The sequence below is a fragment of the Gadus chalcogrammus genome, chromosome 9 (assembly GCF_026213295.1).
Source record: "Gadus chalcogrammus isolate NIFS_2021 chromosome 9, NIFS_Gcha_1.0, whole genome shotgun sequence".
Lineage (NCBI taxonomy): Eukaryota > Metazoa > Chordata > Actinopteri > Gadiformes > Gadidae > Gadus > Gadus chalcogrammus.
The window spans coordinates 8,994,629-9,008,377 of NC_079420.1; the positions used below are offsets into that span (position 1 = coordinate 8,994,629).

Genomic DNA, 13,749 nt, shown 5'->3' on the forward strand with positions numbered 1-13,749 from the left:
GGGCTGGTGGATTATTAAACCCCGGTCTGTGCTTAAATCCCTCCACCTCTGTGTGTGTGTGTGTGTGTGTGTGTGTGGAAGCCCTGTTCCCTGTATCCTCCTCCTCTGCTCAGCGAATCTATTTCGAGTCGTCTCTGGACGGGAGAGACGGCCATGAATCCTGATGAGGGGGAGAAATGACCTCCTCCCCGCCTCCTCCGCACTTCATTTGTCTTCCTTTGGATATCTCGTGTCTGCCTTTTGGACGGGAAAAAAACGCTGTTGTCGAAAAGCCATTCATGTGAGGGGAAAGCAGAATGCATGTTTTCCGAACGCACAGAACCGAGACGGGCAACTGCTTGTTTGTGCAACTGTTTATTTAAAGACTGAAGGCAGAAATAGAGTGTGAAGTACGTGTGAGGCTACAAGAACTCTTTGATTACAGTCAACACAGGAATAGGGTCTCTGAGCTGAGATATTTCAACTTGCTGTTGAGAAAACACCCCCCTCCCCCCCGGGCTTCCAGCTCTATGGCGCATACTTCATCTATTGTTGTCAAAGCCTCTCCTCCAGCTTCCAATCTTTCATGACGGAGAATAAGACACATTTAAGTAGCTGCTTTTCTGTGAGCTGCACGCAGTAAAGTATAAAATCATGTCGCCAAACCAAGGGATGTCAAAATGTCCTCTGATAATAGAGTCACACACACACACACACACACACACACACACACACACACACACACACACACACACACACACACACACACACACACACACACACACACACACACACACACACACACACACAAAAAAAAAACCTGCGCACAACAAACCAACAAAACAAAAACAACGCATATCCTTAAGATATCCTTTAAATTGACAGGGAGAAATTAGTAAAAAGCTATTTAAACCTTGCCAGGTACACCAGAAAGGTAAAAGCACTCAACAATAAAGGCATGAATAAAACAGCTCAGAATAGAACATCCCTCTATATATATTTTTAAAGGAGTGATATTATGCCACTAGGTATGATTGTGATTAGCCATTGCAAGCCTTAAAATCAGCTTTTTTCTGTGTTTTAGTGACATCACAAGTGGGATTGTCCACCTAGATGTGTGATTGTAAGTGGTGGCCACTAAAATGGCTTGTAACGGCTATCACAATTACACCGGGTGGCATAATAGGACCCTTTAACTTGTTGGTTGAAAATCAACATTTGTGTCTTTAGTAAAAAAACGTCTGATTCCAGAAGCTTCCATTTACTTCTGAGCACTGAGGACTGGGGCGTAAATCTGGTCTGTTCGGCCTTGGCCAGACTCTCCAGCCAAACCAGGCATCTGCTCGCCGCTGATATTGAGCAAATGGAGGTCATTGATTGCAGGGGAATCGCACATGCCTCACTCACAGGCAGTTAGCTGAGTGGAATCTAAAACGAGTTTGAAGCGGTGGCAAGACGCTGCCATCCGTACCGTGACATTCCCCAAGGTGAGTTCTGGCGAGAGAGGTCAGGGACCATCAGGAGAGAGAGGGGGAGGGAGAGAGAGAGAGAGAGAGAGAGAGAGAGAGAGAGAGAGAGAGAGAGAGAGAGAGAGAGAGAGAGAGAGAGAGAGAGAGAGACTATCGGCGTAGAAGGGCCGCCCGAGATACGAGGCCGGGCAGCGGGGAGGACGGCGGCTGCGGCTGCCAGATAATGTGCTGACATCAGGGGGCGTTGCCCTGCGACTGGCGTGGCCCGTCGTCGTCTCGATCGCGCCGGGCGGCGGGGTCACGCCTCGGCTCGCGCCGCGGCTCGGGTAGCCTGGGGAGGAGAGAGAGAAGACCGAATATAAACATAGAGAGTGAACCAGGACACAAAAGCACTCTATCACGAGTCTATGATGCAACTTTGTTGGGCTGTGTACTCACATTCACTCATTCATACACACGTTCACACGCCGACGGCGGAGACAACTACGCAAGGGCACAGCCATCTCGTCAGGAGCATTGAGTGTGAGGTTTCTGTCTCAGGGAAAACCTCAACACTCCAGGGATCGAACCAGCAACCTTCCGATTGCCATTCAACCCGCTCTACCTCCGGAGCCACTGCCGCCCATATGTTGACTACATTCAACATTGATACCCTGATAGTATCGTCATTATTACGCTACGCTGGAGGAATGCTGCTGTGTTTGTAATGGTGATGCAGTGAATGGGATGAATAGGATAGTGATAGAATGACTAGGCAGTTAAGGTCATCTCTGCCACAGCTGCATCAATTCACTCCGTTTATCAGCGACTGAAATGGTGATTTGATGGCAGCCGGGAAAAGAGCAGGGGAAAGTCATGGTTTGAAATGAAATTATGATTACGTGTGCTGATTAAATGCGTTATCGCGGAACACACACACAGACCCACGCCACATACATTTAATTGAAATGGATTTGTTTTCACAAGGATGTGTGTGTCTGCGTGTGCGTGTGCCTGCGTGTTTGCCTGCCTGCGTGTGTGCCAGCGCCTGCGCGCGCGCGTGTGTGTGCCTGCGTGTGTGAGTGTGACATTGTAATCAACTTGAATTAAAGGTATACGGCCCTAGCAGAACGAGCTGCTCCCCTGGTGTTGCATTAGCAGATCTGGACCCATGCAGACGGCTTGACTGCTGAGTCGTAATCAATCCGATCCACTCTTATGGATTCCGTTCCTGTGGGGAGGGCCCATCCCAGCCCAGCCCATTTTAAAAGCTCTAAGCAGACAACCTTGAGAGAGTAACACACTGGCACTGGCACGGTTAGTCCATTTGCTGTAACGTAAACGATTAGAATTCTGCTCATTGATTGGCTCATCAAGTTGTTTTTAATAGTGGTGGTGCCAAGCGATTGCAGCAGAGAATGCTTCCTCACTTCAGCTGTGCGACTCAACTTTCAAAGTTTGTTGAAGACAAGTAAGGAAAGAATGGCTAAAGCATATCTAAAGCAGATTTATATAATCCAGGACTTCTTGCTCCGTGACACTTAAAAAGATTCATAAAAATACACACACACAAATAAATCGAGAGAATAAACATAATAGTATGATAATTGTCACAGAGGTCGCGCTTTCTAAATAACAAGGGCACATGGCACGTTGCCATGTGCAAGCTAGTTTGGTGTTTACAGGCAAAGTCTTGCACTTAATTAATCCATCCGACACACCTTCCACTAGATCCTACACCTGCCTTAACATTGAGGAAAACACTTGGGAACCAATCTGACGTTTACCCATTTTAGTTCTAACAGCATCCAAAACAAACAGTCTGAACCGCTGGTACCCGTGATGCGGCCATCATAGACCGGCTGGGTCCTCTCTCAAAGAAGTAGGGCCGGACAATATAATGGACTGCATTTATACAGCGCTTTCTAACCAATGGTTAGAGAAAAGAAGAATCACCCATTCATGCACACACCGACGGTGGTGTCAACCATGCAAGGCGACGGACAGCTTGGGAGCAGTAAGGGTGAGGTGTCTTGCTCAGGGACACCTCAACACTCTAGCTAGGAGGAGCCGGGGATCGAACTAGCAACCATCCGGTAGCAAGTCAACGCACTCTACCTCCTGAGCCGCATGCCGCCGATGAGAGAGGGATAAACAACAAAGCCTGGGTTTACAGTCCTGCTCCCGAACTAGAGCTAGCACGTCCAGATATCTGAATTATATTGTTCTCTAGCTTCTCCCCGAGCTGGTTCTATCCCTCTCTCATCCATCTCAAATCCATCGATTTCTCATCTCCCCATCTCTCTCCTTCCTCCATCCCTCATCCATCTCTCCTTCATCTCCCCCTCTCTCCCCCCCTCCCTCCCCATTTCATTAATACAGAGCCGTGTCCCAGGAGCCTTGTCTCCTCTCAGTGAAGCTTCAGCTTCCTCTAACCTGTCATACACCGCCAGGAGAAGAACGCAGTCCGACAACACACACAGACACACACACACATATTCAGAGTTAGTATTGGGCTTGCACATCCCTTCTACATCTGAAGTGCCTCGCTGTGTTCTTCATCCGTCTTCCCGTGCAGATAATCCATATTCATCATCACTATTTCCAGTCGTGAGGACATTCAAACGCACAACGTTCTGCCAGAGAGGATTCTTCAACGCTAACCCAATTGGATCGTCCAAAATTGATATCTGATAGCGGTGTCAGCGCGGGAACAATCTCGGCAAACAGCATTTGCGGCGACTGATAATTCATTACAGCGTCTTCCGTAACCTTGCCTGGTGAGTTCATGTATTGTTTCACTCCTGGGGCTCTTTTGTCTCGTAAATAGGTTGTCTGCCGTAGTAATAGGCGAGCACTCAAGTGTCAGCGATGGAGTTTGAGAGGCGGTGGCAGGAATTGGAACACGTACTCATGTAAAGCAATTTCATCAGCCATCCCCGGCAGTCCTTCTTTACATAAAAATGATGTAAAAATATATACGGTTAGAGACATATTTGTATGGCGTGGCACCAGGTCTCCCCCTATGGATGCATATGAACCAGTTACATCCGTCAGTACCCTGCTAAGCCTTAGGACACACAGAATGTAATAACTTATTTATTCTACCATACAGGAAAAAAGCCATTACACGCCAGAGAGAGAGAGAGAGGGAGAGCGAGAGAAAGATTTGTATCTGTGCCTGCTTTGTGTGTGTGTGAGAAAAGGCACTTTGACACAACAGAGTACAGGGGGAGGGGGGGGGGGGGTACAGTAGCTCAAAGTGAACCCCCTCTTTGTTCCCTCTGTGCCTTTGCTCAATGTCTTTGGGGGAAACCGCAACACAATCATGTTTCTGTGTGAGTGCGTCAGAGTAATTATGTGTCTGTGATTGGGAGTCGGTTCGGTGGTGGTTGCGCGTGTGTGTCTGTACGTTTGTCTGTCTGTACCTGTGCACACGTGTATGTGTTTGAATCTGTATACTTCCACGTGTGTGTTTGCGTGTCTGCGTCCGCGTGTGTGTTTGCATGTGTGTGTGTGCCAGTGTGTGCATGTGTTTGTGTGAATGTGTGTGTCCGCGTGTGTGTGTGCATGCGACCATTTGTGTGTGTGTGTGTGCGTGTGAGTGTACACGTCTGTGTGCATGTGTATACGCACGCATTGCATTGGGCTCTCCCTCTCTACGAGCCATGACTTATTCATGGCTCCTAATGCGGCTGATCTATTATTGATCAAGAGCAATCACCCCCCCCCCCACCCCGGATGGGCCCGGTCGCCATGGCCGCCGAGGGAGCGGGGGGACGACCACCACAGACGGTCCGGGCACCGCGATGGGACAGCAGGGGTGGGGGGGCAGGGAGACACCCTCTTGGCCACAGGGTTGGGGTGATGGATGATGGATGAAGACCCTGGCCTCCAGGGGGGGCCCGTAGGGCGGGGGGGCACGGCACAAAGAGCGATATCTGAGAGCTTTTGGATCGGGCGGGCGGATGGAGACACTGGAAGCTAATCCCCGCTCCTGCTTTTACCCTCCCGGAGACGTTCCCTGCACTCAAATGAAACCATCGGTCAATGAAGAGAGCCCTGGTCCTTCACATTCCTCAAACATGTCTCCCCTCACTCCCTCTATCTCCCCTCTCTCCCCCCCCCCCCCCCCCCCCGTCTCCTCTCTCTCACTCAGACCCCCTCTCTTCCCCCAACTTCCCTCCGTCTTTCCCCCCTCTCTCCCATCTTCTCTTCTCCCTCCGTCTCCACATCTCATTCTCTCTCTCTGCCCCATCTTGGTCTCTATCTCTCTCCCTTCTCTATCACTCTCTTGCTCACTCTCTCCTCCTCCCTTTTCCCCTCCTCCTCCCTCTCTCCCCCTCTCATCCCATCTCCCTTTTCCCCTCCTCCTCCCTCTCTCCCACCTCCCTTTTCCCCTCCTCCTCCCTCTCTCCCCCTCTCCTTTTATTGGTGCCCCGTAGATTTCCTGGAACATGCGGCAGCGGTCCAAAGGCTGATTACGGGTTGAGTTCTCTGCTCTTGGCACAGAAACCTGCCAGGAACCCTCCTCCTCCTCCTCCTCCTCCTCCTCCTCCTCCTCCTCCTCCTCCCCTCCTCTCTCCACCCCCGGTATCATCTCGTTACGCCCCCTCTCCGCGGGGAGAGCTCGACGGCTCGTGGCAGCGTGGTCGGTGATATGAATGATCACACGGGTGCAATCTGAATGCGTATGAAGTTGCGGTCTCCAGAAGTAACGTGAGCCCGTACATGATTGGTTGGTCGGGTCTTGAATAGGGGGGGGGGGGGGGGGGGGGGTGACAGGCGTGGGGGCTGAGAGGGGGCTAAGGGGGGGTTGCGTGTCAGGCAAGCGAGCGTGGATCCCCTTGATTAAGGCGCGCTGTGCCTCGCGCTGTGCGTGACGCTGAGACGACGCGGTCCGTCTAGGGAGAATGCGGTATCGGCAATTTGCATCCGTAAACAGCGGTGTAAAGTCTTGCCGGCGTTGTCCATCATGCCCGGTGGCAGGGCCCTGCGGACCCCCTCGGGGGCCGCCAGCCTGATGAGGTATTGGATATTGATGGACCCCTCGAGGGGAGCCTTTTCGCTCCCCGTAGGAACGCGCTCCCAGGGACCGCAAGACAATAGGCCGTAAACAGCGGATGAAAGGCGTTTACCGAGGTGTGAAAGCGAGAGAGTGAGTGAGAAAGCAAGAGTGAGAGGGTGAAAGCGAGAGAGGGTGAGAGAGTGAGAGAGTGAAAGCGAGAGAGCGAGAGTGAGAGAGTGAAAGCAAAAGCGAGAGAGTGAAAGCGAAAGCGAGAGTGAAACAGAAAGCGAGAGAGTGAAAGAGAGGAAGAGAGAAAGTGAGGGCAAAGGTTAGAGAGTGAGAGGGCAAAAGTGAGAACGAGAGAGTGAAAGCGAGAGAGCTCAAGTAAGAGAGCGAAAGCGGGAGCAAGAAAGAGACTACAGCGACAGGTGTAAGACAGGCTTCAGCCTGGGTTTTCTCTGTACTGACGTTCTTGCTGATCCTAAAGGGCTGACTCCTTTGAATTCTTGCCTGGCTCCACATCGAGTAGAGTCGGCCCTTAGCCTTCATCCAACGGCCAGCGCTAGAGATGGTTCCTTGGGAAACAGGCCCTGTACACACCTTTCCACTGAGAGACGGCCTCGCTGGCTCCACCCTGCCGCCTCCCCCATCCCCTCTGTTCTGGGAGAGCGTCTCCCCGTGGGAGAGAGGGAACAGGGCTGACAGAGGGTGAATACAGAGGATGAAGAGAAGCCGAGAGACGGAGGCAGAAGTACCAAAGAGAGGAATGGAGAAGGAGAGGTGAGGTGGGGAGTGGTGCGGCTTGGGGGTAAGACAGAAGACGTGGGTGAGATCACAGAGCGGAAGAAAGCGAAGGGATTCGGCATGATCAGTCCAGTCCTGAAACGATGCTTCGGAGGCCGAGCTGACCCGCAGCCAGGAGGGGTACTGTTTGTGTGTTGTTGGACGTTGGGATTCTGTTCTTTCGATCTTTGTTTTGTTCATTTTGAAGAGAATTTTTTTTTTTGTCAATTCACCATTCAGAGATTTGATGGTTGAATTGATTAATAGGTCCAATTTATTTATTTTAATCACACACACACACACACACACACACACACACACACACACACACACACACACACACACACACACACACACACACACACACACACACACACACACACACACACACACACACCCCTAACAATTTCCATTTACTATAAACTTGAATAAAAAATTAAAAAAGCAATAAAAGATTGAAACAAAAATAATGATTTAAATGCCACATGTAATGCAACGTTTAAATGTGTTTTCATTTCAATCTACGTGTCCACGATTTGGCTTTCTCTGAGATATTAAAAAAGGAAATTACAAGGGCAAATATTCCAAAGGAAAAAGGCACTTTAGAAAATTGCCCATGACTTGCATTATTGTATTCAAATGTAAATTTATACATGGACAATCCATCCGACCAATGCGTCTGCCTTTTCCTCTCGTAACAGGATTTACGTGCGAGAACAACAAGCATCTTAAAGGCTCTGGTCATTCTGTGTGCACAACATCATAATTTCCCTGAAGAACATGTACCTCTAATGGGGTTTAGATGGGATAAAACCATGCATACACTTACCAGCCCTACATCACACATAATTGCACATCTTTTACATTCAATGTATTTTGAGGCCACACGATAAATAATACATATTTTGCATACTTCTTTGTGTACTCATATCGCTTAAAGAAAAGCAATAGGGTAACAACTTTTACAGGAAGAAGGCAACAAGTATCTGCCTGATCCAATGGAAAACCGAGGTAAAGATAGAGGTGAAAATGATGCATTGCATCTTTAACGAAAACGGATTGTATCTTGTATCTCTAAGATCCCTAAAGAGCCTCAACAACATATACATTAAAACACAAGGCCAATAGTGCATCTCTACGCTGTTCAAAGGCCGGGAGGGAATGATATGATGGAGGCCAAACAACAAGAACGCACGTCGCCACACATAGAAAACCGCCGGGGGCTACCAGGCCGTTCGATACACCCTATCACCACGGCAACATGGCACAGGAGATCAAGCAAAACAGAACATCTCCCAGCAGAGATATCCCTGCTATCAGCTCCCTGCATTGCTTTATGCAGAACTCCACCTGCGGCAAAAACCCTGTCCGCGCACCACTTGAAACAAAGGCCCATGCGGTCGACTCTCGGTCGACTCTCGCTGAGCGGCATGCAATCATCAGGAGGAGCCCTGGAGCGCGGGATGGGAACGCCATCATCGGGAGGAGCCCTGGAGCATGGGAACGCCATCATCAGGGGGAGCCCTGGAGCACAGCAACGCCGTCATCAGGAGGAGCCCTGGAGCATGGGAACGCCGTCATCAAGGGGAGCCCTGGAGCATGGGAACGCCGTCATCAAGGGGAGCCCTGGAGCACGGGAACGCCGTCATCAGGAGGAGCCCTGGAGCATGGGAACGGCATCATAAGGAGGAGCCCTGGAGCATGGGAATGCCATCATCCGGAGGAGCCCTGGAGCATGGGAACGCCGTCATCAGGAGGAGCCCTCGAGCCTAGGAACGCCGTAATTAGGAGGAGCCATCGAGCACGGCAACACCGTCATAAGGAGGAGCCCTGCAGCATGGGAACGCCGCCATCAGGATGGGCCCTGCAGCATGGGAACGCCGCCGTTAGGATGGGCCCTGCAGCATGGGAACGCCGTCATTAGAATGGGCCCTGGAGCATGGGAACGCAGTCATCAGGAGGAGCCATCGAGCACGGGAACGCCGCCATTAGGAGGAGCCCTGCAGCATGGGAACGCCTTCATCAGGATAGGCCCCGCAGCATTGGAAAGCTGTCATCAGGAGGAGCCCTGGAGCATAGGAACGCCATCATCAGGAGCATGGGAGCGCCGATGTCAGGATGGGCCCTGGCACGCGGGAACGCCGCAATCAGGCGGGCGGCCCGGAAGATAGCTGAGGCTTGACTGATGCGTTACGCCGATGTTCACCCAATCAGAATAATCCCACCGGCACGTCTGCACCGACGGCATGTGAGCGGCGTTGTCAGGGCGGCACATCGATACTAATATCTGTCTGGCGTCGACGGAACTACCTGCTGCTTCACCGGCTCGCAGTCACGGAAACAAAGCCATGGAGACGGGAGCATTAACCGCGAACTCGATCATTATTTGGCTCATTTAGTGATTGAACAATCCCGGCGTCGACCGAGGGGAAAATTGACAAATTAATTGAAGAGATATGCCGCAGCCCTGTGCACGCACACCGCAGGAATCAAACGCCTTGTTAATTACGAGTGTGCCGTCGTATTGGGGGAGAGAGGCACAGGGAACGCACTCATCCTTGCGGCCGCATCTCCAAGGGGAAGCCACGGGTTTACCAACATCAGACATGCATGGCAGACGTTCTCCGGTGAGAGCAGCTAACGCTAATCACAGGGCTAGTTAGGTAGCATCCAGTGTTCGCTCGTCGCAGGCACTTCAGCACTGCCAGGTGAGCCCCCTCCACACTCCCCCCTCTCCCGCTCACAACCTCACACCCACTGCTTGATCTCCAGACCTTTGTGCGCTCAGACAACGTGCGCTGATCGGCCCGGACACTTGGAAGAGAGAAAATCATGTTCAAAGTCACGTTCAAAATCATTCAATAAAACATTAAAGAAAAATGGCTCATTCAATAAGAAGGACATAAACCTGCACGAGGCTTCTGAAAGTGTTTGTGAATCTGGACCATTTCCATCCAACTGCTCTGGTCTGCAGCCAAGGACCTCCGGCCAGCTTCACTCAGACGGCTCATCCCCACCGACCGCATGGCCTGGAGTGGGGCCCTCGCCTCCCATCCACTTTGTATTGGTAAGTTTAACTTCAGTTCACTTTTTCCAAACAAGCTATTCCTGCAGAGCGCGTTCGGCCTTGCGATTCGACGATCGACATTCAGTGGGGACTGGCGGTGGAATTCCATTTCCTGGTTTTAAGCACTTTCATCGACAAAGTGGTAAACTCCCACGAGCAGCCACTAGAGAAAGTGTGGGGCGTTTCCACGGTGAGGCTGTGAGGCCTCAGGAGCCGCCAAGAGAAGAAGAGATGTATTTGTGTCTTGGGAAGCCTCAGCATCACTAACAATGGCTGTGTGGTATGCGTGTGGTAATCACAACCTTTTTCTGCTTCACACTATTGCTGGCACATCAACATTAATTAAATTAATTGCTCGCAATGGGAAATAATTAACCAGAGTGTAGCATTTATACAGATCGCAATGCTTTTCAGCGATAAAATAATGAAAAAAGTGAAGCTTCCACTGGGTTTCCAACGGTTACCCGGCCCCCGCATCAGAGTGACTGTTGCTGTTGGTTCATTAAGGCTGAGGTCAAGTCCACTCCCACACTGTTGCATTTAAATTCATTCCCTTCATTCGATTCAGCCGCTCAAAGCTTTCTTCGTTTGCCTTCTAATACTTTCCCTTCCTCCCATTTCATTCACGCGATCCACCTCCTCCTAATTCCCTCCTTTCAGTGATACCTCCGTCTATCAGTCCTGGAGGAGCCCTCCCTCCCAGCCCCGCCTCCGGCTCTCATCTGCATGGCTAATCATGCGAGCGGTGGGCCGGCGCTGTCCTGCAGCCAGACAACCTTTATTAAGAATGACTGGCCACACGCCGCCCCCACAGCCGGCAGCCTGGCACGCTGACGCCCGCCACGCTGTGTTCATGTCTAAACTTCCTTTCTCCCCCTCCTTTAGCTCCAACTCAAACACCTCCCCCTCCTCCTTCTTTAACTCCAAAACCTCCTCCTCCTCTTCCTCCTTTAAATCCAACACCTCCTCCTCTTCCTCTGTTAACTCCAACACCTCCTCCTCCTCTTCTTCCATCTCTTCCTCCTCCTCTTCCTCCTCTGCCTCTTATATCCAAGCTTCAGCTGCAGGATATCGGCACCACCACCAACAGCAGTAAGCACCATAGGGGTCCATAACACCACCCCAACCACCACCTCCAGCACCACCACAGTGAGCACCATAGGGGTCCATAACACCACCCCAACCACCACCTCCAGCACCACCACAGTGAGCACCATAGGGGTCCATAACACCCCCCAGCTCTCCCGCTGAGCCCTGTAATCTGGAGCAGCCGAAGGGCAGATGTGCTGCCCTTCATCAGTTCGGAGTGTAACGAACCGGGCATTAAAGCCGGAGTGGCCCAGTCTCCATCTCGCCTGTCAGTCAAGTAGACCGCTGTCAGAGACCGATATGGGCGAGAAGCAGACAGGGCAGAGAAATTCGGGGGGGGGATATTCAGTTTGTGCGAGTGCATGTGTGTGAGTGTGTGTGTGAATGTGTGCATAACAGCCTGGCTATTAGGGAAAGCCAGCTGTCATCCATCTCATCACCCCCCTCTCTGCCCCTCCTTCCCACTGATTCCGCTCCTGTCAGCCAATCAGTGTGAAGGACACCCAGAGAGAGAGACAGTCCAGGAAGGCCCCGCTGCCGTCTATCACAACCCACACTCACTTCTCGGGCAACGCATGTTGATGAAAGCTTGTTGGAAGCTTGCAGTGGCAGCACATAATGGTCTTGCTCAAGGGCGATTTACAACACTTAAGGCATCCTCAAACTAGCATCGCCTCCACCAGTTGCCACTCTCTACCTATTAAGCAATTTTCGAATCCTATGAGAAGTATTGAAAGGAACTTTAAACACATAGCATGTGTTTTATTGGCACAGTAATACAAGATGTGAAAATATGTACAACCATGAAAGTGAAAAGAACAATTTGAAATAATTTAAAGTAATTGCCACCATGCAGCAGAACGAGTCATAAACTACAGTCTCCCTGTTCTCCGCGGCGCAGACAAGCTAATAAACCTCCACGCTCACTAATGCGGCGCCATAACGCATCCATCACCGATGCCTGTGAGCTGCCGCGGGCGATGGGCCGCTGAAGAACTCCATCGCAGTCGAAGACAGGAAGCCCATTTAGGGAAACGATGGCAAGGCGAAAAAAAAAGAAGGAAAAAAGTCCATCGTTACTCAAGGGTAACGACCAGACAAAGCCGGTGCCAGCATCAAGCTACACAATGCAATTCCCCCTTTGAGTCTCAGTTTTTATGTTTCCTGGCTGACCTGCCTTCAATCTCCATGGCAACGCCGATGCCTGCATGGCGTGGGGCTGCGTTAGGGCAGCCATGACACAGACATTTTCACACAGCAGTTGGGTGAGGATGAGAGTGAGTGAGTGAGTGAGTGAGTGAGTGAGTGAGTGAGTGAGTGAGTGAGTGAGTGAGTGAGTGAGTGAGTGAGTGAGTGAGTGAGTGAGTGAGTGAGTGAGTGAGTGAGTGAGTGAGTGAGTGAGTGAGTGAGTGAGTGAGTGGGAGAGGGAGAGAAAGACAGAGACAGAGAGGGAGGGTTTGCTGCCGTCTCTGGCTCTCTGAACTGTGGTCTCCCGCGGACGTGTTAACACAGTGTGAAGGCAGTCAACACCTGCTGGGAGACGGGCTGTGTGTGCTTGCGAGAGCAGTCTGGGGGTGCAGGGTCACACGGCATCAGTGGCAGTGTGATGATGTGGTGTCTCCGTGGTTACTGTTCACAGCAGGGGCCAGGGGCTGGAGAACACTCGGATTCATCAACACTATCCCACAGCTTTGTGTGTGTGTGTGTGTGTGTGTGTGTGTATGTGTATGTGTATGTGTATGTGTATGTGTATGTGTATGTGTGTGTGGGTGTGGGTGTGTGTGTGTTTCTCTTTCTGTCTCAATAGTTCAAGTGTTGCCATAGCTGCATACTTATCAGAGCAAAGAGTTTGCATCGGAGGTGTGTTTGTGCGCGTGTGTCTTAGGATTCTCTGTTTAGTTGACCTGCTATGTGAGAAACAATGATGAATGTGTATTCACACTGGGGGTACCTTTTGTGCTGTGTGTGTGTGTGTGTGTGCGCCGTTTGCGCGGTTGTGTGGTGTGGTGTGACTACGTGACTTCAGGGCACAGCATTTCACAGTGGATTCAGTGCGACAAGGTTGCATGTGACCAAAGCTCTGTTAGAAAGAAGGAGAGAGGGGTGGGGGGAGAGTGAGAGAAGGCAGAGAGGAAGAAAGAGAGAGAGACAGGGGAGCCAACTCAAAGCTAAGACTAATATTCAATTATTTAGTCATTTAGCAGACGTTTCTGTCAAGCGACTGCAGATACAGGCCCATCATGACCAGGTAGGGGTCAGGGGTCATCCTGCTCTAAGAGGCCATCGGGTGGACCTTGGACATCGGGGATCGAACACAGAACCTTTTGGCTGAGAGTCAACCACCCTAATCACTACACTATCCCCTCCGCCCGGCC

At 51.1% G+C, this 13,749-nt stretch overlaps 1 protein-coding gene across 1 annotated transcript in view; it reads right to left on the reverse strand.

Moving 5' to 3' along the window:
• Nucleotides 1–316: 316 nt before the first annotated feature.
• The window catches only part of trim44 (tripartite motif containing 44), a 42,000-nt gene continuing 28,567 nt past the window's right edge, over nucleotides 317–13,749 (reverse strand). The window contains exon 6 of the mRNA XM_056598761.1: nucleotides 317–1,779. Within this exon, the coding sequence (XP_056454736.1) occupies nucleotides 1,683–1,779 (97 nt within the window). The 3' untranslated portion in view covers nucleotides 317–1,682. The remainder of the gene's footprint in view (nucleotides 1,780–13,749) is intronic.